This window comes from Leptinotarsa decemlineata, unplaced genomic scaffold (assembly GCF_025532065.1).
Source record: "Leptinotarsa decemlineata unplaced genomic scaffold, Ldec_3_MD MMD2_tig00026363_RagTag_RagTag, whole genome shotgun sequence".
NCBI classification, from domain to species: Eukaryota; Metazoa; Arthropoda; class Insecta; order Coleoptera; family Chrysomelidae; genus Leptinotarsa; species Leptinotarsa decemlineata.
This window is the reverse complement of record NW_027412706.1, coordinates 1,021,840-1,046,763: the sequence shown is the minus strand read 5'-3', so window position 1 is coordinate 1,046,763 and position 24,924 is coordinate 1,021,840. Positions and strand designations below refer to the sequence as shown.

Below are 24,924 nucleotides of genomic sequence, written 5' to 3'. Positions count from 1 at the left end.
TGTATTACTGTTGGGGGTCGTCACTTTGAACGACTGTTGTAACAGTTGTTTTGTTCAATTTTTATATCTTTATTTTCCTAATAAATAACGTAATACTTCTCCGAATTGTTTTTTCTACAAACTCCGAAATGTAGTTCTAATTGAATGATTGAACCTGACAAATTTTTTTGAATTGGATTGAATAAGCAGTTCGATAATGCTCGGTTTAGAAGAAGTCTGTACGGGTATACTGCCTATAAAGTTTGATGAAAATAACTAAAATTGCAAAAAAGTTATGACAAAAACCTACTATGTTTTGAAAAATTTCAACAATCTGTATTTCGAAAACGAATCATTCTTCGTTAAACATTTTATAGGAAAAAGTTGTTTATTTTGACGAGATCCAACACATACTTAGTTTTTGTAATGTTCTCAGCAACTTCACTTAGCTTAGGATCGATATAGAAAATTGTAAATATCTCGAAAACGATCACCTCCAGCGTTGCTGAGAAAGTGTACTTTTTTACTCGAAAAAGGAGTAGGAATTAGGTTTTTTCATGAAAAGTACAAAAAGTTCACTGTCAAAAAAATTAGGGCAATTTGAAATAAATAATGACAGCGTACGCAGCGCCCCCTAGATGTTACATGAAAATTAATACGAAATTATGATTTCCCACGTCAAAAAAATCCCGGGTACCGAATTTCGTGCAAATAACTTATTTTTTGCAAGAGTTATTTTCAAAAAGCGAACAAAAAATTCAATTTCAACACCCCGTATCTCCGAAAAGAAGCATTTTCGAAAACAAGTTCATATGGACTTTTTTTCTTAAAATCGTCTCAGAAATACCTCACTTGAATATTTTAACGCACTTATGTTAACGTAACGTAACGTAATGTATAACGGGACTACCAAACAATTCATAACATCAATCTTGATGAAGCTACATCTGTTTATTCAATGTGTTTTGCAAATCACCATGAACGGATATAGCGTTCAACAACACGTGCAAATAGTAAAATTGTTTTATCAAAATGGGTGTTCTGTTCGGGCATTGTACCTCGCGCCACGCCCATATTACAGTCGCTATCATGAGGACTATTTCTAATATGGTGGATGAATTTAGGTCCACTGGTTCAGTAAACGCTTGACCAACTCCCGTACGTCGACGAAACGCAAGATCTGCCGAAAATATCGCCGCTGTTTCTTGGAGTATGCAGGATAATTCGAGGTAGTCGCAAACCACAACTTTGGGCGAATTTTGCGCCGTGACTTCGGCGTCGTGACCCGTACAAAATTCAACTGATCCACGAACTGATTGTAAACGATCATAGACAACGACGTATGTTCGCTAAATGTTCTCTGGAGTAGCTGGCAACTGACCCTAATTTTCATCCAATAATTATCTTCAGCAATGAGGCCCATTTCTGGATGAATAGGTACGTAAACAAACAAAATTGTCGAATTTGGGACGATACTAATCCACATGAGATCCAAGAGCGTACAATGTATCTCGAAAGTGTCAGTGTTCGGTGTGGATTTTGGGATGGCGGCATCGATCCATATTTCTTTGAGAAGGACATCGGTCAGGCCATCACTCTCAACGGCGAGCACTATAGGTCGATAATTACCAACTTATCTTGGCCTGAATTGAATTATCTTGACACCAGAATGGCGCTACGTGTCACACAACTCATGCCGTATTAGATAATCTACACAAGCGATTCGAGGGCATGGTCATCTCACGTGGAGGTGAACTGGCCACAAAGATCGTGCGATTTGACCCCGCAGTGGTCCTCAAATCTAAGCCTGATTTATATGCCAGAGTCTTGGAAAATTGGACGATGATATGTCACACACACTTTGTTTAATTTGAATTCAAAGATAGAAAGCGTTTAATGAAAGACCTATACAACCATAATGTGAGTGATAGTAGTAGTCCGGAAATATATAAAAACCGCAAGCAGCAGGCCCTGAAATGGATGGGTGGTGGCAAAAAAGTAGATTTGGAGGAAATCAAATGGGTCGCAAACTCATTCCAGGTTCTTGGAATGGATAACAAATATATTTCTAGGGATTCTAAGAAATGATTGATCTCATAAACGGAGAAACTTTACAACCGCCAAATTATCCTTAAGGAAAAGAAGAAAATCTTGACTGGCAGCTTTTTTGACATAAAATCGTTGAAATTTCGAGAATGAATGGCAAATAAAAAAATCTAGAGACCTTCAACTGGATGCATGTGAGTGAGCTGTACTCTGAAAAAGGAGTTGCAAGACTTTGCTACCAAAATATCGGCATTATTCATCAACATCATCCATTTCGACATCCTGTATCTTTTCATGTAGAACGATTAACTATATTTCCGTTTAAATAATGTCACTAATATAATAATAATCTCGACGACTTCAAGTGTTTTCATCACTCCTATCTCTTGATAATTCGCTAATATTAGTCTTTGTTCATGTGACTGATATCCATTCGTGAATATTATAGTAATTCGAAAAAGTACATTTGAAATCTCATCTGGAATATTATATGACGTATTATTATTCTCATGAACTCAAATATCACTGTGATATGACAGTTGAATCAAAAACCTATATGTTCAATTATCTAATAAAATTTGAAAGAGATCATGTATGATTTAAACGTAATCTTTTCAAGTTATGAAAAAATTTTATGATAATAATAATTTAATTTTATTGACAAAATGTACTACAAGATGTAGTAGGTATACAGACAATTCTTGAATGATATCTATTTAAAAAAAATCTGTTAAAAATCTGTTTTTCCGTTAACTAGCTGTCGCATCCCTACGAACGACAACTCTCCAAAGTCAAAACTTGTGCGAGCTAAGGACTAACGGGGTCCTACCTTTTAACGTGTGATTCCTAACACGGGTTGGACGATAGCAAGTGATAATCGATCGTTCAGCCTGATGCTTGAACCAGCGACCGACACGGTGGTCGATTTGAGTGAGTGAACAAAGCACCCACGTGGAACCGACCGGCTACCATCCTTCATTTTTGTCAAGAAGCAGAATTCAGGTCCTGATCTTGTCATTTGAGTAACGTAATCAGAACTTGCTCTTCTACATCTTCATAACAATAATTATACATTAACTTTAATTATCATCAAATCATGCTATCACCTACTCTTAGTTCGTTCAATGAAGGACAATGAAAGAATAATAAATAAACGGAGACATTTTGGCTGATCATTTTACCATCAGAAACAAATATGGTTACCGAAATTCGATAAAATACTCCCAAAAACCAAAATGTAATTGAAAACATAATGTGTACAGTGTATATGTACACATACACATATAAATATATACACACATATAAGTGAATCATTAATCACAACTAGACATAAATTTTGTAGAAGAAATTCATTTGAAAGTAAATCCTCCTTCAGCTCCTTTCTGAATTTTGCAAGCTACAGTGACTTTAATGAATCATGAAGTCGATTATACAGTCGAGATATATTACATGCTGGCTATATTATTTCAATGATAATATTTTGAAAGATATCAATATTGTGAAATATTTTACACAATGATTCATGAGTTAAAAATCTGAATGATTATTTGTAAATTTAGGGTTTGACCCAGTCTTTATTCACAAGTTTCTGAAAGTAAAGTCTTTCCGTCTCTGAAAACTAGAAACATAATTATATCACAGATGTCGTTCAAAATCAACTCAAATTCATCGGATTCGTTTAAGGATAAGTTTCAATTATATCTAGTACTAGCGAACCGCTCTGGCTCCGTACGGGTGCAATGCTGATACTAAATATACATATAAACGCGTGCGATCGCTGCTAATCATAGCGGCCTTCGGCGTGCTATTTATAGGCACGCGCCGTCGGCCACGCGACCAGTACCGCCGCAACCGCTATGTCCCTGCATTTCAAATCTGTAATATCTTCGAAACTATTCATTCGAATTACAAGCCGCAAAGGGCCACATTGATCCATATTAAGGTACCTACTTATTTGGATGAAAATTAATGCTGTATTGCTTAAAATCGCTTCGCAAATGAGCAATTATTTATCGAGGATAGATATGGTTATTGTGGGTTACCCCGAAGAGACATATATCACTGCGGACTTTTTTGTAGATCTTTCTAATGTGTGGTACATTGTTTTATTTGTCTCGTAGGGCTCCGCCAGCGTTTACAATGTAAGCGCAAAAATATTTGTTGTTTTACGTTATCACATTAGAAACCTCCAAAATTATCAGGGTTTCTCTACTATATTATGCATGTTAAATACATATAAGCCTTCCTCTTGAATCACTCTATCTATTTAAAAAACCGCATCAGAATATGTTGCGTACTTTTGAAGATCTGAGCATACATAGGGACAGACAGCGGGAAATGACTTTGTATTATACATATATATCTGTTTAAATATATATATATATATATATATATATATATATATATATATATATATATATATATATATATATATATATATATATATATATATATATATATATATATATGCCCTGTAGAATGTGCATTTTTCAATCAATCTCAATTTTTTTTTATTGAAATATTAAGCATGAAAAACTGTATCTTGACACTAACTTTCACAATTTTAGTTTCATTTCCAAGGCACTCTATGGTTTTTTTTGTTTGTCAAAAACGGCAAAAGTTTATTAGGCAATTTTTGTTTTCAAATTTGACTACACCACTGGATTCGTAGTCGTTATAAATAAAAACTGTCAAATTTTCATTAAAAAATATTTGTTAACAACGAAGTTACAACAACTTCAATTTTGGAAACAAAGTATTTGTTTGTAATTTTTATTCAGATTATAGACATATTTGAGATCTGACAACATTGTCATCACCAAGTAGAACACCAGTGAATTTGTACAGTGAAAATCCGAAGTCAACAGCTCAATGCGTTCTACAGTTATAACTCCTGAAAATATGGTAATGTGAGAGATTTGTGGTGCAAGCGTTTTGTAATAAAAATCTGACTACGCCACTGGATTTGTGGATAATATTCCCTTAAAATCATTCATTTGAGTGTAGGTTAAAAAACAGAGAAAGTTTCATTTCTCTTTTCTTCATTAGTTAATCAATTGATTATAAAAATTTTAATATTTTTTCAGCATTTTTTTCATATTATTTTTTTATAAATACAAGTATTCTACTCAAAAAGCATACACTTATTTATTTGCATGCTATTTCCTAAGCTTTTCAATTAATTAAGTTAAATGATTGAAAAAAAATTAAAAAAATATTATTTTGTCAGATTATGCGAATCCCTCTAAATAATCGTCAGATTATGAGACAGCACGTCTCAAACATAAAGATGAACCATATATATCTTAATCTGACGCGCTTGAGTATTTCAGAATGACGATTTTTTTGCACATTATAATAATGGTCGCGAGTTTGCGTCAGATCGAAATCGTCATATTATTGAATGAGATCTTTTTTTGGTGCACTTAACACCTCCTTAGAAAATCTGACGCACTCGATTAAATTTTTTTTTCTTTTCATTTTTAACCGTCACGTACAACCACCCACATCATGCAAACGATCAGATTAACATACCAATATTATTAAAAATACGTAGGACATTGATGGTATCAATATCTGACGCGCTCGAATATGTTCATACAAGAGTTTTTTTTTTACATATTTAATAATCTATAGCCCCACCGATGAAAAGGTATATATTATATAACATTTTTTTCTTCTTATCATCTAAACTTAGCATCCTAATAGGTCTCTATGACACTCGAGTAAATCCCCATTTTGCATCGTGGGGTCCCCTGCTATAAATATTTCTTCAATTCGTCGTTTTTCAGTACTAAAAGAGCTCCAGAAAAAATTGTTCCTAACTGAAAAATATCATTTCAATCATTGGTTTCAACAAAAAAAGACAATCCTCAAGAATAATTATCATTACTGTGGACTACTCTAACTGAGGTGACTCTTTCATCATTTGTAGGTTTTATTCGACTCAGATACATAGATGCCAGCAAAGTGTCAAAAGTCCCTGATGATACGGATGTTACATACGAACCGATCCCTGGAACTTCCAACAGTTCCGATTCAGACATGTACGAGTACAGAACAATCACAGATCTGAGAACTCCAAAACGTATACAAATTGAAAGATTACCAGAAAGAAGAGATACTCTACCGAACACCTGTTTTACTACCAGAAAAATAAGAAAGGCCGACACTGACCTTCTAGAAACTAATGAAAATGGGGAAAACATGGTTCTGAAGGAGGAGGACCTGGTAGATACTGTGACTTACATAGATGCAGAGGGATTTATGAATCACTTCAAGAACGTACTATTTCCTAATTCTGTGGGAAGGGCTTTAGGTTTTGATGCGACGGAAATAAGTTTGACTGATTCCATTCCAGGAAAAGTTTTCTGCAATTTGAGTGATGAGGAAGATAATCCACTTCCGTGCGAGGTGAGTACAGGATATCTGAAAAATATCTATAAAATATCAATATAAAATTTTTTCTCTGATTCATTGGAACTTTTTAGGCTGATATTGAGCCTTTAAGTTTTTTTGTCTTCCAGAACAAAATGGGGAAGCGGAAAAGCAACACATTTTTCATTTTTCAGTTCACTTTTTAGTTGTAATTCAACGTAGAATAGTTTGGATCGATATACTTTTTCGATTTTTAAAATTCACTAAACTACCATCTGGACTTCTTCAGATTGCTGTCACAAATCAGAAGTTGCCCTAGGAAATTCACAGCATTCATAAAATTATCACAACAGGAAATCTATATATCGTAACACCAATTCACAGAAATGTTTCAATTGAGAACCTGCAGCAACAGTAGCATTAGCGTCAACTGTCGGTCCATCGGTTCTGTTCTGGTATTTATGTCCCTGGAAGAGTGGGGTGCGGGGCCGGTAGTGGGGAAGATGGTGGTATTGGTAATGAAAACATCAGACGCAATCTTCACTTCACCAACTCATCCTAATATCAATGTTAAGGATGGTTATCAAACTCAAATATTCATCCTTTCATTTGGGATATTTTTCTCAGGATGAATAATGAAAAAGCCAAACACATCAGTAACACCAAGATCAACACTCAGAGAAGAAAAAGCTCTAGCGTCACTGATCATTTATAAAGAACCCCAGTCAGTCACATCCGATTCCCCAGTCCTAGTATACAACGTCTCCAATACTCGAAAGGCTTCAACTTCTCTTTAGCACCCAAATCAATTTCCATCGAAACCATATTCACTCAAACCGAATCAGTAATTTCCCATCTTCCTGAAAACCTGGCCGAAGAAGTTTGGATGCGAATGAAAAATTAATTCCATTATAGGATAAAAGTCATTCTTGAAAAAATGTTTTTTCGATTTGTAATATAGGCACTTTTTTTTCAGGTTATACCATGTGTAAAGATACCATGGCCTGCAGAACAAGCATTTGAGTTCAAACTCAGAGAAGATAGGCCAACTATAACGGACTTGAGAACGGGTATTCGGTTTAAGTGGCCAACAGATGATATGATCAAAGAAATCACTTCAATGAACTGTGTAGCTGTTCCAAAGGGTTATTGGATGAAAAAAGGAGAAAACCCCGATGCGAGCATCGAATGGGAAATTGCCTTCCCAAAAGCCGAGAGATTCTTAGAAGCCAGGATGTCAAGCGAGCAAATGCGATGTTTCCTATTCTTGTTGGTCTTGCATAAGACCTACATCGAACCTTACACAAAACATAACGGTCTTCTAGTGGAACACATCAGGTGCCACATGTACTGGGAATGCGAAGCCAACTACAGAGACTGGCCTCAGCACCGTCTGGGTTTAAGGTTGCTCAAAGTTATTAGCAATTTAGCAGATCGCCTGGCACAAAACGACATGCCGGATTTCTTCATCAGAAATAATAATCTTTTTCGAAATATCCCGAACATGTACTTACAATTCGCTCAAAAAGTTTTGCATGATGTTCTCCAGGCCCCCACTATGTATTTTCTCAGGGCATTGAGAAATATCCAATACGCCAGCGGAGATTTTTATACACCTCTGGATTTCAAAGATCTCTACAAAACAATCGATCCGGTGCCTCATATCAACATTTTCAGACCGAATCTTGCCATCTTGAACATGAGGCAGAAGAAATATCAAGATACCGAAACGCAATTGAGGCACTTGAGAGAATTAGAGAATAGAAGAAAGTGGACAGAGCGCAAAATGAATCTCATAATGAAAGAAAATGAAAGAAGAGAATCAGTTGATTCAATCAACCTGGATGTAAGTTTCTTTCTTATAACAAATTCATACAATGCGAATGTAAAAAGTATCAACTTTCGAACAGAACTAGATATCAAGGTCCAACAAAATTCACAAATTATGCATCATTTTTATGTTTTTTTTATGCTAAAATAAAAGTTTCGTGATAAATTGTGATCAGGTTCACATTATTTTCAAGAATTCACAAACAAACGATCAGTATCATAGTTTCAATAAAAATATAGGATATTCCAACAGGATCTTCCGAACTCTGACAATTGATAACGGCCATCTTGTTGAAGCTACATCTTTCAAATTAGTTATCATTTATTCAGTATGTTTCGCCAAATCACCATGTACGGATATAGCTTTCAACAACACATGCAAATCATAAAATTGTTTTATCAAAATGTCTGTTCTGTAAGGGCAACGTACCGCGCGCTTTACGGTCGTCTTAATCGCAATGTGGTGGATGACTTTGAGTCCACTAGTTCAGTAAATGATCGACCAACACCCGTACGTCGACGAAACGCAAGATTTGCTGAAGACATCAGTGCAGGAAAATCCGATTGGCAGTCGATTTTGCGACGCTCACCAAAACTCGGCCTTTCTCAGACCACAACTTGGCGAATTTCGCGTCGTGACTTGGGATTGCACCCGTACAAAATTCAAGTGACCCAGAAACTGAAGATAACGACCATAGACAAAGACGTGTATTTGCTGAATAGGCTCCGAAGCAGTTGGCAACTGATCCTAATTTTCATAGAAAAATCATCTTCAGCGATGAGACCCATTTCTGTATGAATGGGTACGTGAACAAACAAAAATGTCAAATTTGGGACGATACTAATCCACATGAGAATCAAAATCGTCCAATGCATCCCGAAAAAATCACTGTTTGGTGTGAATTTTGGGCTGGCGGCGTCATCAGCCCATACTTCGATAACGACATTGGCCAGCCAGGCCATCACTGTCAACAGCACTATAGGTCGATGATTACCAACTTCTTTTGGCCTGAATTGGATGATTTGGATATCAACGACATGTGGTTTCAACAGGACGGCACTACATGCTACACAGCTCGTGCCACATTGGATATTCTGCACGAGCGATTTGAGGGCATGATCATCTCACGCGGAGATATTGTGAACTGCCAACGATATCGTGCGATTCGACCCCGTTAGATTGTTTCTTGTAGGGTATTCCAAGTTGCTGGTATATGTGAATAAACCACAAACCACAGCGGTCCTCAAAGCCAACATAACTCATCTCGTCGGTCAAACTCAACTTGATTTATGCGCTAGAGTCATGGAAAATCGGGCGTTTCCGATGTGTTCCATTCAGAGAAGCCGTGGCGGATATTTGAACGAACATAATGGCATCAAAAGATCCTTCAAACCAATAAAATATCACACACAAACCTTGTTTTATTCAAGTTTGAATATAGAAAGCGCTCAATGAAACACCCTATTTATTTAAAACTCTAATTTATTATAATAGATGTTCAAAATGGTAACATTTAATTTTCCGACAGTCATTAAGTGCGTTCATGTATTCTATTCATACATTTTTTAATATTATTCGTTATACTATACGATGGATAAAATTGCAAAATCTACGTTGAGCACCTTGCAGACTTCCATCCAACTTTTAACGACTTCATTTCGGTCCATATAAATGCCGTTTTCACTCCTCGTGTGGAAGCCCCCACTCATTCTTTTGCATTTTGAGGAGGAGACTTGGCGCCCTGGCTCGAGGTGCAAAAGACGTGGGAGCTCTCGTCTCTTGAGACGTGGCGGCTCCCGCTCTTCGTCTGAAAGCTCCATTGGACTCGTTGCATTTTGGCGCTAAGAGTTTGAAATGGCTCACTAAATCATCGGATATGACACCCTTAAATTTCATTGGAAAGATTTGTGTGTTCTAAGGTATGGATTACACAACCGCAGTTTATTCTAGGTTTCTTGGTAGTTGCAACGAATCACCACAGAAACATTTCATAATGTAGAAAATGAACAAGTGAAGAGACTTCATTAACTTGTGATCCAACCCCAGACAGCGCTTTTTTGACCCGTTAGGTCTCATCAGTCGTGCTAGGCCGAATCACTGAATCGTCCTAAAAAGAACACGCCTTCAATTGCAGATATTCCATGTACTGTATAAAAAACCAATAATCTGGTTGATTTATTAATTGATTGTGTTGTGAACGGATGTCAAAAAATGAAGTTGATCAATCAAAAAAGTAAATCCATAATACTTTACTTTTCAGACATCTACTCACAGTACAAAAAACCAATCAATTCTCACTAATTTCATTTAGAAAACTCCCCATTTTGTGTGGTAAAAATAAAAATCAAAAATTTCTTGTGTTATCAATTCAAATATGAAATGATTAGTACACTATTTCTCAGTCGTATTGTAATTAAAATAAAATAGTTATTTTAATGGGAGGGATATACTTGTTGATGGATTGACATCAAATTATTAATATTTGGCTTCAATAGTATGTGCCTATGTGGAGTCAAACCACATTTTGTTTCTTCACTATCGAAACTAGATACATTTTCATGGACCCCCGCTCACGAATTATGAATCCCCATTTTCTGGTTACGTCAACGTAGATCCCCGTTGAATCTCTCGTGGAGCCCTGGGAGTCCATCTCAACCATCTAAATCACTGATCTAGACTATCAAGTGGTCAGCACTTCCTAGGAGCTCGTAACTATCGTTTTTCATTACGCCGATTAATTTACTTGAAAGCAGTTTGACTTTTTCTCTTTGTCAACACTCTTTTCTGACACTTTTCAGATCATATCCTTCAGTTCTAAATTTCAAAAAATACAAATCTATTTGAGACAAGTCAAATTGTTTGCTCCTTACAAATCTGCACAATGTAGGGATAACGGTAACAAATATATGAAAATGGTTCCCTAATTTCGTAATTGAGTCTACCACCTTTACATAGAACGTTTTTTTATGGTCTCCCCCCAACTTTCGTACTTTATTACAATGGTCCCAGCAATTATCAAGAAGGAAAGTACACTTCCTTCTGTTCTATCGATATCTTGCTTGAAATCCTAAATTGTCTTTACAATCCCGCTGTAATGAAAATATTGAAGTTGAATTACCCACTCCATTTTCGAACTTCTTCCATAATCTAGATCCATTATTTTCATTATTTGCCTTTGAGACTTTTCTTCTCCTGGCCAAATTTTCATGGAGCACATAAATACAAACAAAAAAGAGAAGAAACACGAATGCAATCAGAGAGAGAGAGAGAGATGAATTCGTACACCAATTCAAATACTACATGGACAACGTTTATTATGTTTTTATGTAACGAACCGGCAACCCCAGAGGGCTTTTAGCGATACTGATGGTTTACGAGATCCATTGTAACTGCGAATCGGTCTACGTTAAAACCACGAAGAGAAGTGCAAGTACCCGCGGCTCTCTGAATAAAAAAAATGTGTCGAAAATATCGACAAATCAGCAGTAAATTCAGAAGCGAAGAAATTAATTCAACCGGAAGGAAGCGGGGGTCAACAATAATTAAATTTGGCTACCTGCACTCAATTGCTGTCGTATCAGGTCATTTACCTAAACCAATACGAACAAAGCCACGTCCAACACCGATGGAAACATATTCTTGAGTATCTGCTTTGAAACGTCAGCCGCAGTCGCAGACGAAATGTCATCCATAAAAGCCGGCAGGCAATGACCAACAAACCCGAAAAGTAGGTTCGACAGAGTTATCTCTGTCCGTGAAAGTGTATAATTTTTGAACGTGCAATAGTTCGCAATCAATTCAAATGTTTTCAAATTATACTTTTCATCTGCACATTTCATTAATCTATGATAATTAGATTAGAAATTTTGTGCTTATGCTCATAACAGTGTTTGACATTTGTCACATATGGATTAATATTTTCCAACACATGCTGAAACTCAAATCCCATCTAGTTTATCGAATTTTCAATCTTTGGATGGTGACGATGATAAGATAGAGAAATAAACAAGCACTTCGTAGAAGTTGAAAAGCTTGGAAGTACCAAAGTATGTGATTTTTTACATAAAAATACTCGAACTAAACGTGAACCGAACTGACTAGTAGCGGTTTTAATTTTATAACTCAAAATATTGTGTTTATGTAAATACTCATACTACGAACGAACATTACATTTCATCAGATTCAATTATTGGATACCAATAATGTGAATACTATGATTACGTTCCCATTCGAGAGAACATGTGGTTTTTCCAAATTTCCACACAGACTATAGAAGTTACAATGGAAATGTATCAAAGAGGTTTGTTCCTATTTCCCACTTATGGATATTTGCAATACCCTTAACAAAAATTGAGATTTTTCCAATTTCGAGCAACATTTTCAGAAAAATGAATATTGTTTTGTTACCCAGCTTAGGACGAACAATAGGTAAAATATTTTTTCTATATTTTCAGTTTTTATTCCAACTTGTCACCCGTTAACGAATCATTCAAGTCCACTAATGAGTTTTAAGCAGTTAATTCCTAACAGAAACAGATCGTAATAGTGCGCATACTACTTTGTTGAACAACATGTCAGAGTTTTTTGGCTTATTGCAAAATAATTTTGTTTTCAATGCACAGTGAGATGCACAGACTTTTAGACTAGGTGTTCGGCAATCACTTCTGTCTCGTTGAAAAATTCCTAGATCAATTAGTAAAAGAGCTCATGTATGAGCTGATCCTCAATCTCGATTGGACGTATCTAAAAGCGTTTCGCAATGCAGATGACGCCTGTCTTCACTTTTATGAAAAATTATACGGTGTATTTGATCGCTGCGTGCCAAAATTCTTGATAAAATCTAAAAATAATTATCCAGCCTTCCTCGATGGTGCATTGATAAAGAAAATTCGAACTAAAACAAAACTTTGGTGTAAATACAAAAGAAACGGCAACATTCACGCTTTTAAAAAATTCATTCAGAAAACTGAGAGCGAGATTTTCCATAACCCCGATAAGTTTTGGTCTTTCATTAACAAGTCAAAATATATGAATGAAATCGGAGATAAAATGTTACATGAAGGCAAGCTACTCGATAATCCCTCAGATATTATTGATGGTTTTGCAGATTTCTTCAGTGGTTCTTATATAGTGTCAACATCAAGTGACCATGCGAACAACAGTAGTGATATTCCCAGCTTGGTAATTAAAAACTTTAGTATTGAAGATGTTTATCATACCCTAATAAAATTAAAGCCTAAATTTACTGCGGAACCTGATCATATTCCAGCATTCATCAATAAAGATTATCCCTCAGCTCTGGTTAAACCACTAACAACTCTAAATAATATATGCGTGAAAACATCAACTGTACCATCAATATGGAAAATGTCGAAAGTCTGCCCAATTTTCAATTTTCATTATCAGCCCCAATCAACACGGTTTCATGAAAAAACGTTCATCCACCACAAATCTTGTAACAATCACCCAATGTATTGCAGACGGTATTGATTGTCAGTCTCAAACTGATGTCATCTACACTGATTTTTCTAAAGCGTTTGACAGACTTGACCATAGTATCCTGCTGAACAAGTTTTCGACTTTTGGGTTATCCAATGAATTAATTACCCTTTTCAAATCGTAATTTTACAACCGTAAACAATAAGTCCAACTCAATGGCCTCAAGTCTCAAGTCAAGTGGTGTACCACAAGGCTCAACTCTAGGACCCCTACTGTTCAATATGTTCATTAATGATATCGGAGCTGCGATTGATGTAAATTTCCTTTTATACGCAGATGACTTGAAACTCTATCATAATATAACATGTTCTAATGAGTACCAACGTCTCGCCTTGAATTTAAATCGCGTTGCTACATTGTGTCGGAAGAATAGTCTATCTTTCAACATATCCGAATGTAATGTTTTACTCACTGAAAACGAACTTGAATTTACACAACTATATCATAAACAATTAAGTTCTGGAGCGTCCTGACACACTCACTGATCTAGGTGTTACCTACTTTTGTTTCATCCCTCTCTTTCAATAAACATATTGACACTACTCTAACAGCAGCTTATCGCATGTATGGATTCTTAGAAATACAAAAGACTTCCAAAAAGCTTCAACATTGAAATTACTTTATTTCACTTTTGTTCCATCTAAGCTGGAATATGCATCTGTCGTGTGAAGTCTCTACTATCAGGTTTATGTAAATCAACTAGAAGCCCTACAGAGGCGCTTCCTCAAATAGATGTCTTTCAAACTTGAAGACACGTATCCTACTGTAGGAATACCCTATTATGAATTGCTTGTAACTCACAATTTTTGTAGTCTCGAGGTGAAGCGTAAATATTATTCATTCCTTTTTTTATTCAAGTTCATAAACAATATCAGCACCTGCTCTCAACTGTTACATATGTTGAATTTTTGGGTTCCTAGATGGTCATCTAGGAATAGTGTCATATTTTCTCTCAACACTCCGCATACAAATATAATGAAAAAATCTCCAATTTATACAATGTGCGATACCTCTAATTCTGTTAGTCGTATCCTAGATATTATCAACGGCCAGATTATACACATCAAAAGACATTTCTTAGCTAACTGACAGTTACTTCTACTGCTACTGCTATTGCGGCAGACATCATCGGTGATGTGACGTTGATTGCGACTGTCAAACTCTGCGTTGACTCGCACATAGAGCAACCCAGTAAAAGAGCGGACCAGTCAGGAGTTAGCACTCACATGGACATCCCACCTCTATCGCCATCTACAATTTTAAATACGAGTGAACGCGGAGTTCGCCAGTCAATCGTTGCTAAGACTTCGAGATTTAACCTTCGTCCTCGCAATCGAACACGGCATACCAGCCATGATTTTGTTCTTAGGAATGTAGGATTTCCGATTTTTGACCAATACTTCGTGAACTATAGCGACTAACAAAACAGGTTATGAAGTTACCAATATTTTCAGTTTCATCGAAATCCTCAGTTTGTCAAAGAATGCCACAGGTGTCTCAGTTATGAAAAAAATTCAAGTATTTTTCATTGAAATCTTCAAGACAACCAAATCACAGGCACCTTGTGGTTGTGGATCTATGCTACCTACCTACGACTAAATGATGCTGATTATTTTCTCCAAACCACTTGTGGTTTGGACCTGCTCCGATGACCGCAGTACTCCTATACTCCTCCTATAGATCGTGATGTAATAAATCTGAACTTGTGCTGGTAAACAAATGTATAGTACCGTACTAGGTAAAATTTTGTTCGGTATTGAGAAGTTAACTAGATAATACCAAATAAATAAAGTAATACATCAATGATCAAGCCAGTACCACTGATGAAAGCTGTGGTAGATCGAAACAGCACTGTCTAGTATTAAATTATGAATGCAATTCTTTTGGGCTCTGGAATCATATGTCACCTGCTTTGGCAGAAGCTGCAAAGAAATGATGTCGACGTTATTGATCTTCATATTCTTAGTTTCGGTCTTCTGCCGAACCTATATGAGTAGATGGGTTCTCCATAAGGGGAGATGTCATCGCCACTTCATGATTGATTAGGTTTTAGAGTTTCGATTTCATCCACTCGATATTAGGAAGGTGAACTTCTCACAGGGTTATACCCGATTGCAAGTGATTATATTTATGGTTGATTCGATTTATAAAGGAATAACATTTTGTAGGAGAATTGTTAATCGATCCTCTGCTCCTTGACGTGTCAATTGACACGTCAAGAACAGGTGTCCGACCACGTCAATGAAGATGACTGCCGCAATTGCAGTTGAAACGTTTGGAGATTATAACCAAAGGAGACTACGGCAAACTCCGGAACCCAACCAAAATATTGACGCCAGCCGTGAGGCCTACATTCCTATATTATTTATTCATTCAGTGCAATGTGAACTTGGTTGGGTTCAGGGACGGATCCAGAACTTTGCTCTAGGTGCACACCAAAAGCGTTAAAACCGTATGAATCTGTGACCAAAGCCCTTCACGACGAACGCATCGGCTTGCAGTTTTTCCCGCTATATAAAATAGAGAATATTTGCAGATTTGTACAAATGAAAACAAAATCATCCTCAGATAACGTTTGTAATAAATTCTTCAACATCCAATTTTGTACAATCTTAATCATTAAATTTCAAAAATCTTGTGAAATTGAAAATACTATCTAAATTGTTTCAATTGAATTACTTCTGATTCAAAAATCTTAATATAACAGTAGTGTTGCCTAGTACCTATATATTGCCATATGAATTTGGATCGTTTCAAATACATTCCAAAAAGACAAAAATTACAATCACAAAAAATTGGTGTAGCACTTCATATGTACCATTTCTACATATCAAATTTCCCAACTCATTTAAGTACTTATTTTTCAATTAAGGTTGAAAAAAGTATTTTTATTCAGATCCACATATTTATCAAAATTTCTCTTCACAACTATGAAAAAAGGATAGTTTTATGATAGATATGGACCTAGCAATACTTCAGTGTTAGAACATTTGTTAATTAATTTATTTTTCAGTGGGTATGCGAAAAAGAATTCGACATTCACAAGAGGAGGAACATCTTAACGCAATTCGTCGATATCTTCATAGAAATAGCCAAAGACAGTGCGAAAATCGGATCTCAAACTCAGACTAGATTCTTTCTGAAGCAGGCTTATTACTTGACACGCATCATCGAGAATACTTCAGCAGAATTCATCAGCGATGCGCGAGATACCTTGGAACTTATCGCGTCCTTAGAAAAAGATTGCAACAAAAGAATAGCGACTGACGACAATGTACCGCCAATGACGCCAGCAAGGAATTCTGTCCAGATTGATTCAAGTATCAGTCATCAACTTAGAAATAACACGATCAATTTGAATAATCTGAATATGTCTTATAACATGACTGGAACTCCTCTTAAAGAAAGTCAGTCTTTTCATATGAAGAAAAAACCTCCGCATATAAACAGAGTGAAATCTGTGGACCCTTCTACAACTAGAAAAAGTGTTTCATTTGTTTAACCGTGAACAAGTGACAGACTGTGATATTCAATTCAGAGCTGCCATGACGTACTCTATTTGGTGCTGAAAATGTTAGTGCTTAGTAACTTGACAAAACTCTGTACGTTTTAAAAACAGACATACGATTGTATTTCAAAGGTATGACTTCCAAACGGACTAAAATGTTTGTATATACGGGTTATACACGGCTAAACGAGTATACACTCGTCAAGGTGGACTTGGGACATATTTTGCGCTTATAGACAAATCCAATTAATTTTCTGAAATTTCAAATGAGTGCGGCCATTGAATATTTACCTTGATAATCAGTTCAGTAACCATTCAAAAGTTGAGTTTTGAGTCGAAAGAGCCATTGAATCAAGAAACGCCAGATTGCTTTTTGCTCCTATAACTTCTTATCTATACATTTCTAAATTTATTCCGATTTTTTTCAACCCTTATTTCATTTGGAAATGTTATTTTATTCAGCTAAAATTTATTGATTGAATATTACCACCAATCAGCATTACACTGTCTAGATAAAAAAAAGAAAATCATATACAAAAATAAAAAGGGAATACTTATCATAAATATTATTCAAGGCCATATCTTTCATTATAGCGATATTTTTATTTAGTAGGTAGTTTTTTATGAACCTTTCAGATTTATTTTAAATCAATCACATTGTGGAAGGATCAATTCAAATGGAAAATGAATCTCTTTCGAATTGGATGGAATTTTGATAAGTTGTAGTTCATAACATTTCGATCAAAATACTTCATTTTCTTAGATATCGAAGGTCAAAGGTGCTATATCACAGCTGTTTAAAATGCGATTGCGACAGTCGCTTCACTTCGCAAATGAAAAATATTCGATTGGCATTGGCGTTCTAGTTTAAGGGGGGGTGAATGGGACCATTCGTAAAAAACATTTTTTTGTGAAATATTTAAAAAAATGTGTGAAAAGAAGTTTTTCCATTTTCTATGCAATGATATAAAAGTACCTATAAAGTCGATTTTTTTTATAACATTTAGAATTCTCATGTTTTAATATTAATGTCACAGTATGAAATACTTGTCACAAGACAAAAATAATGAATGAAAATGAAACTACATAAAGTTATTTACCACTATATATGTAGCAAATTTGTATTGAAAAGACTAAATCGTTATCTTTTTGATAAGCTATTTTATGCAGAGACTAGAGAATTACTCTCCCTCACACTGTAGGTACCCCTTCAATTTCTCCAACAGCTCACCGTAGCTGATAATAATCTATCTCGTCACTAAATCTAAAAAAAATATTCCTATACACGATTTTTCGTTGTTGAAATTGTCATGGAAAGGGAAAAAAATTCTAGAATTTTATTTATTTATACATACTAGTTTTCACAACTCCACTTGAATGGGGGTTTATACCACTTTGACATTTCTTGATTTTATTGTTATTCAAAGAATGGGTTTATTGTAATTATATTTCAATTCTATCCTTCGAAAAGACAAAAAGTGTCGAAAGTTTTGCAGAGTAGAAAAGATTTTTACTTATAACCGCCCGACTGAATAAGCACTATTTCACTGAAAAGATTCAATTATAATCGAAAATTCCACTATACATATAAAACCAGTTTCTTTCTTCAAACTCAGTTTAAAATAAAATACGAATAATAAGCGCAAAATATTGTTCTCATCAATAGAAGTGGTAGGGTCTGATTTTAGTTTTCATTTCTCTCGGAACAATCGATAGTTTTCTGTTCCCACTTTTGTTATTTCGAAAAGGGTGGAAGTATTGTTTTCTACATGGGAATAAATTGCTGGATTTCGTTTGTTAGCTAAACAGCCTCTTAATAATATGAAAATACTACAAACAAATTTTTTTTCTCTTTCATATTTGATCCAGAATGAACCAATTTTCAATGTTGACCAATGGACCAATGAACGAAACATTTCATGGAAAATTGATTCATACCAGGTCATTACAAACATAAATAGCACAAAATGTTAATTTGCAAAACTTGTTAGTTGGACAATTAACCGTAAATTACTTGATTTAGAAGCAATTAGATTGATTATAATTTTCATTTCATTGAATAATTAAAAGTTGAATAATAATTGAAAAATAAAAAAAACATTCTTCTACGTCGAACATTTTCAAGTCAATTAGAAGCCCATCTATAAATATTTCACTTCTTGTAGTTTCCATTGGCATATTTCTAGGTAAGATAATTTGTATTCATCCTGTTAAAACATTCATATATCGTTGACTACTTATTTTGTGTGAGATTGGTGAATAGAAGAAAACATCATAAGTACTAAAATGTACAAATTTTATTGTATAAAAATTTAAATATTGAAATTACATTCAAGAATCATCTATACATATTCACATTTATTATTTAAGGTACTATTAATAAGTACGAATTATTTATTGAAACATCATTTATATGTGTCCAAATTAATTCTGTAAATATAAAATAACTACTCGAACATTTGTCTTTTTCCTCAACATCTCACAGTATAAATAAAAAATCGTTCATCTGCCTTCTACACAAACAGTATATATACATCAACCTATGAAAATTCTATAAAACTTTTTGTCAGTCTGAAAAAAATCAGTTTGGCAATTCTCGTTATTGTATTTTGGCACTTATATCTCCAACAGTTTTTCAAGTATCGATAGAAGATATACTTTCTCTGATCCAGTTGACGTTTGAGGAAATTTTATCATACATTCTGGGCCTTTCCAGTCCATTTTTCGCACAAGCTATCCTCCAGTTTGTTATTCCAACCAATGTCCATTTTTCATTTTCTCCATTCTGGCACATCATTGGACTCCCTGCAAATTCTTCTTCCTGGAATACAATCAACTTTCAATTTTAATAACGTACAACTCAGAACAATACTATTTTATTTTACATTTCAAAGTTCTAACTACCAACTCCACACTTCCACCGTTTTGGAAATGCTCAAAGGAAACAAAATGAAACTTCATAACCCCATCCAATTGAATTTGTTATGAAAAACAACTACGAATGTGGACATAGACATAGACATACTTTATTTGACTACGTTCATGTAATTTCCATTTGTAGCAAGTCAAAAATTGTATTTGAAAATAAATTCATTTGTATTTCCAGACAGAATATACAGCATAAACAATCAAACTCAACAAAACAATAATAACTTAAATACGATTAAAGATATTAAAAAACTAAATATATGAACATTCTCATGCGAATGGGGGGGTGTCTAAATATTCTGCAATAGTGTAGAAACTTGAGCTGATGAGGAACTGTTTCACCTTTTGATTGAAACAATTGGGGGACAAAGATTTAACTTCCCTAGGCAAGTAATTATGAAGAATTATATTGGGAGAGTTAATAGCTTTATTCAGGTCTAATTTGATCTGCATGTCGAGTGTGGTAGTCATGGAAATTTGAATTTAGTGAGTAATTGTTTTCATTTTTATGGATTTCTAATAGCTGTTGATATATATATATATATATATATATATATATATATATATATATATATATATATATATATATATATATATATATATTGGAGTTTGAAGACTTTTATTGAATTGGTGGAACTGTCCCACAATATTGTACCATATTCTATATGGGAGTGAAAGAGTGCGTAATAAGTAGTTAACAAAACATCTTCACTCACCACTTTCCTCAGTTGTTTTAAAATAAAGACCACACTAGACAATTTGGAGCAAATTGGTTCAATATGTTTCGACCATTTAAGGGTATCATCGAGGTTAACACACAGTAGTATGTGCGCACATACATTCGAAACATATTTTAAATTGATTTTTGTAAAGGAAATTGTACATAAGTAGGTAAGTAACTAATTAATGTTCAGACATAATTAGAACTGACCACGTTTACACAGATTACTAACAACCGATGTTACTAAAATCAACGGTGATGCCTGTTCAAACACCATTTTCGTCTAATGTAATCAAACCAGTTTAATAACGCTTCACTTTTAGAAAACAGATTGACTTCAATGATAAAACTTCAGGGACATGAAATTGTGTCTGAAAGTGAATTTTATTTTGAAATTATGGTTGAAAGAAACATGCTGAGACGTTGCTACTTCTAATTTGCCAAACACATTCAAAAACGTTTCAGAACAATAAAATATAAGTTCCCAATCGATATAGAAATTTTTGTTGCATTTTAGTTACTGAACTGACTCGACTGAATCAAAATCTTAACTGGAACTGTTCTATAGTCACCTGCTGGCGATTGCGACACAAGTGAAGGACCTACCAATCTTCCCAATCTGTATTATCCTATACCGCTCATAGAATTTCCACTTCCATAGAATTTCCACTTCTAAATAATGAACCTTCCTGATTCTATAAAAACGCAATAAACCTCCTTCATCTTTCTGTCTACTTAACTGATAAATGCATATTTTAGGAAAAAAAATCCGTTTCTTGTCTTATCACATAAGCAGACATAAAAAAAAACTGCCACCGAATTTTATCTACCAGTATGTTGTAGATAACACCAACACATTCCACTTTCGCAATGTCTCATTGACTTACTGTTTGTATGATACTTCAAATTTATCCTTATCCTCATCAGGTCCAGAAAAATTTCCATTAATTTTTTTAATTACCTACTTAACATTTACTGCAACACCATTTTTGTTAGATTCAATAACTCGCAATATTTCTCGTTACTGCCTATCACATATACCTATGTTCAGGAATGTGCATATAAATTATCTCTTTTTCCGCTTATTACATCACTTTCCTACATGGAAGAATTTCAAACTAGTGTTAACGTAATCGATCTTGAATCTAGATGCTTCCATTAACTCGACAAAGTTTGCGACCTTACGGATAAAAATGTCTACATAAACTAATATAAATAGATTTGTTTTCAATTCTGAAGACTCAGGCTGATTTTAGTTTTGGCAACGTTAAGATAAGTATCTGTATTATTTCATAGCTCTTTTTTGATACGCAAAATCATTGTATATGACGAGATTCTGATGAATAGAACATTGTGAAAAATACTTTGAAATCACCTAGTAACTTATCGGGGTGAACTAAAAAGTTTGCACTTTCTACACATAAGTATATAAATTTCTCCATTACGATTTCCATTTTTCAGATTGTAGAAGGTGAAAATACATATCATATCTTCATTATGATTTCATACCACGTAGTAACCCCTACATCCATCAATTTACATATCATATCATTTTTAATTTCAACCAAATATTCACGAAGCATCCAGAATAATTTTACAACACAAACACTGCCATTCTCTTGCTGCATTTGTGAAGTTCCATAAGTTCCAATTCACAAACAGATACCGAAGTTGACAAGTGACAGGATGCTTTTATTGTTAAACAAAAAAACATTTTCTTGCATATTTGTTTGTCACAAATACTAACCAGATTCACCACTACTCACAAATATAAATAACGAACCTTTGGTCATTCGGTTAATCAGGAACTTTCCAGAAAAACGAAGAGAGTAGTGATCCGCTCTATAGATAAAATGAAAAGCAGAATACTTTCAAATATTGAACAGAACGGCCACCATTTCTAATATCTGCAGTGAACTGATGTGAATGTATGTATTTTAAATACAAAGTCACGTTAGTTGGATATTTCCATCAAATCTTTGAAGTTTTCTCTCGATTGGAAAACCAATAGCAACAATTCAATAACATGATACTTTTTCATGATAAAACATCAAATCTGGCAACCAACAAATTCAGATCATTTTTTTCAAACCTACTTGAATTTTTGGTGGTACCAAAAAATAACAAATACCAACAACAACAACAAAGTTGATGATAAACCAATATCGTTTCGAACATTCATTATCTAATCTATCAAATGGCGATAGATTCGTCTTTTGATAAGTTTAACGGAAACTTTTTCTTGTTGATGGAAAAATCAAGTGGGTCCAACAAATTATAATTATTATAATTGAACATTTCTCGGAATACTTATCTCTTGAATACCACTGAATACGTCATGATCTAATCAAAATAATTGAAAATTTTGACAGGTATTTAATGTCGTCATCAAATCCGACACTGAAAGTGTAAATAATGTAATCGAAAATATAGAATTGTATTCAAAAATCCAAAGTTTGGGTGGCCCAAAGAATACAGAATCCTGCAAAACATTTTGATTAGTTTAGTTTCAGAGCTCATTAAAAGTTGCATTAAAATAATGCAGTTTTTGAAAGATTGTTAAAAAAAAACAAATATAAAACCGTCAAAATTAAACCTGAACCCTACACCTAAATATCTGCACATGAATATTTTTTTATCAAGCAACTAGAATCGAATATCTATCACTATTCTGAAAATATTTTTAAACTTACATTGCAATCATTTTGGCCAATCGCTGTTTCAGTGCAAATGCTATTCACATTCGAAATGCTGACATTTTCACATTTTTCCATGTCAGTCACCTTAACTTGCACCCTCTGCATTTGTTCCCTATTTCTAGTCCATCCCAAGGTATTGCAATGAGCTTTATTCAATATTAAGCCGGTGTTTTCATCGTGAAGGCAAATTGGCCTCACAAAATCGTTCATGATCACTGGTTCGTTGAGTCTGATCAAAGCTATGGTGCTGCCCTCTACCGGTGACTTTATCATTCCGATTATCATTCTCTCTTGCTCCCAAGGCGTTGAACTAAAACAAAAATGTTTTTGCAATAATATGAACAATTGGTTCAACAATAACAAAATATACAAATAAATGTACTGAAAATAAAAGTTTTTCCTATGGATATTCTCATTAGATAACTCTGTTACAAAATTAACTCAGTTGGTCGTTGGTCGGTCGTTTTTGTGAGGTTTGAATGGCTCTTTCTTCAAATTTTCCCATGTAGAAATTCTCCACAACTGGGCTGAGTAGACTGCCCATAGCGACACCATCAACTTGTTCATAAAAGGTTTGAAAATAAGTTGTTGTTAGTGAGTGTCGAAATGAGTTGATATCTTGTGAAAAGATCTCCTCGAGTGGTACATTTGTGAATAAGGATACTATATCGAAGCTAAACTAGATTATAGTTTGGCTCTAAAGTGATGCCTTTCAAATGTTTGATAAAGTCACTGGAGTCTCGGACGTACGTCTTAGTCTTGCCAACATGTTCCTGCAGCATATCCGACAAATGTTTGTCGAGGTTGTAGGTTGGTGATCCTATAGCACTCGATATCGGTCTCAGTGGTACATCCTCTTTGTGAATTTTCGGTAATCCATAGAGCCTCGGTGGTAATGCTTCTGATCTGCAAAGTTTCTCTTTCACCTCTGGTGGTAATGAAGATTCTCATCAGTTGATTAGTCATTCTTATGATTTTCTCTGTTGGGTCTTTAAGTGTTTAAGTGTTTAATACCACTGTTGCGTTTCCTTTGTCAGCAGGCAGAGTGTTGATATTTTCATCAGCAATGAGACTTCTTATGGCGACCTTTTCACCTTGAGAAATTTTGAAGAAAAAGCCATTCAAATCACAGAAAAACGACCGAAGCACTGGTTCAGGTATGTAGATGGCACGTTCGTTGTTTGGAGTCATGGAAAAGAAGAACTTCAGAACTTTCTAAATCATCTCAATAGCTTCCATCCAAAAATCCAGTTCACAATGGAATTATGAGAAAACCTTCAAATCCCTTTCCTTGATGTTTTAGTCATCAAGGAAGGTATCAACTAGGCTATGAGGT

General features: G+C 34.7%; 3 protein-coding genes across 5 annotated transcripts in view; 1 reads left to right on the top strand and 2 right to left on the bottom strand.

Moving 5' to 3' along the window:
- The window catches only part of LOC111514116 (uncharacterized), a 51,776-nt gene extending 36,469 nt beyond the window's left edge, over positions 1-15,307 (bottom strand). Inside the window, exon 1 of the mRNA XM_074185159.1 lies at positions 15,175-15,307. The gene's annotated coding sequence lies outside the window, so the exon portion shown is untranslated. The remainder of the gene's footprint in view (positions 1-15,174) is intronic.
- Positions 1-17,767, top strand: part of LOC111507750 (uncharacterized) — a 41,194-nt gene extending 23,427 nt beyond the window's left edge. The window contains exons 3-5 of the mRNA XM_074185154.1: positions 5,960-6,438; positions 7,379-8,248; positions 16,746-17,767. Coding sequence (XP_074041255.1) covers positions 5,960-6,438; positions 7,379-8,248; positions 16,746-17,234 — 1,838 coding nt within the window. The 3' untranslated portion in view covers positions 17,235-17,767. The remainder of the gene's footprint in view (positions 1-5,959; positions 6,439-7,378; positions 8,249-16,745) is intronic.
- Positions 17,768-19,519: 1,752 nt separating this feature from the next.
- LOC111507749 (atrial natriuretic peptide-converting enzyme) overlaps positions 19,520-24,924 on the bottom strand; it is a 140,997-nt gene continuing 135,592 nt past the window's right edge. For all 3 annotated transcript variants that reach the window (XM_074185155.1, XM_074185156.1, XM_074185157.1), the window contains 2 exons: positions 23,583-23,898; positions 19,520-20,061 (listed from right to left, as the gene is read on the bottom strand). In XM_074185155.1, the coding sequence (XP_074041256.1) occupies positions 19,876-20,061; positions 23,583-23,898 (502 nt within the window). In that variant the 3' untranslated portion in view covers positions 19,520-19,875. The remainder of the gene's footprint in view (positions 20,062-23,582; positions 23,899-24,924) is intronic.